This window comes from Pterocles gutturalis, unplaced genomic scaffold (assembly GCF_000699245.1).
Source record: "Pterocles gutturalis isolate BGI_N339 unplaced genomic scaffold, ASM69924v1 scaffold27045, whole genome shotgun sequence".
Lineage (NCBI taxonomy): Eukaryota > Metazoa > Chordata > Aves > Pterocliformes > Pteroclidae > Pterocles > Pterocles gutturalis.
The window spans coordinates 1-769 of NW_010141670.1; the positions used below are offsets into that span (position 1 = coordinate 1).

Consider the following 769-nt stretch of genomic DNA (forward strand, 5'->3'; position numbering starts at 1 on the left):
CACTGTGCCCCAGGCTCCTGCAGTGGAGCAGAGCCCCCTCGGTTCACAGCTCTTGTCCCAAAGTGGGAGTGCCTTCCCTGGGAGAGTTTGTACAAACTCTCTCTCCATGGATCCAAAAATCTCCTCTTCTAGATGTGCTGTTTGAAAATTGTTTGAATTTTTAATTTAAAAAAAAAATTATTTCAGCTGCATTCTGCCAGCCTTCTGAGAGTTTATTAATGCTTTATCCATCCCCCTCCTGCTCTTCCCCCCCCGCATTGCTAAATCCCTGCGGATGCAGCTGTGTTTTGGTGGGAGGTGTAAAGCTGCGGCTGCAAATCGTTTCACAGCCCTTGGAGATGCAAAGCCCTGGGGAAGCGGGAGCTGGTCCTCATGGTGCCTCTGCGCTTGCCTGGGGTGGTGGGTTCTGCTGCCATGGGGGGATGGCACAGATGTGCCCACTAAAGGCGTTAGTGGGAAACCAGCGGCTTTTGTGACTCTGGAGCCCCAAATGAGTGATTCAATTGTCATTAGCAGTGAGACAGGGATGGGTCCTGGTGATCCTGTGTGTCCCTGCAGCCCCATTGTGCTGCTCTTGGGCTGACCCCAGCGACTGGGTGCGATTCGCCCCATGGGGGTGGGATCCTGCCGGGAGCCTGGCCAGGAAGCGCTGAGCTCTGGGTGGCTCGGTGCCTGTGCCACGTCCCTCGCTGTGTGCCGCAGGGCGGGGGGGACTGCCCGGAGATGAGCGTGGGAGCCATCAGGCTGGCCGTGGAGGTCTCGCACCCCG

At 57.2% G+C, this 769-nt stretch overlaps 1 protein-coding gene across 1 annotated transcript in view; it reads left to right on the plus strand.

Annotated features, from left to right (window-relative positions):
- Positions 1-702: 702 nt before the first annotated feature.
- LOC104469556 (hemicentin-2-like) overlaps positions 703-769 on the plus strand; it is a gene marked incomplete at both ends in the record, with an annotated part of 24,177 nt that continues 24,110 nt past the window's right edge. The window contains 1 exon segment of the mRNA XM_010084109.1: positions 703-767. Coding sequence (XP_010082411.1) covers positions 703-767 — 65 coding nt within the window.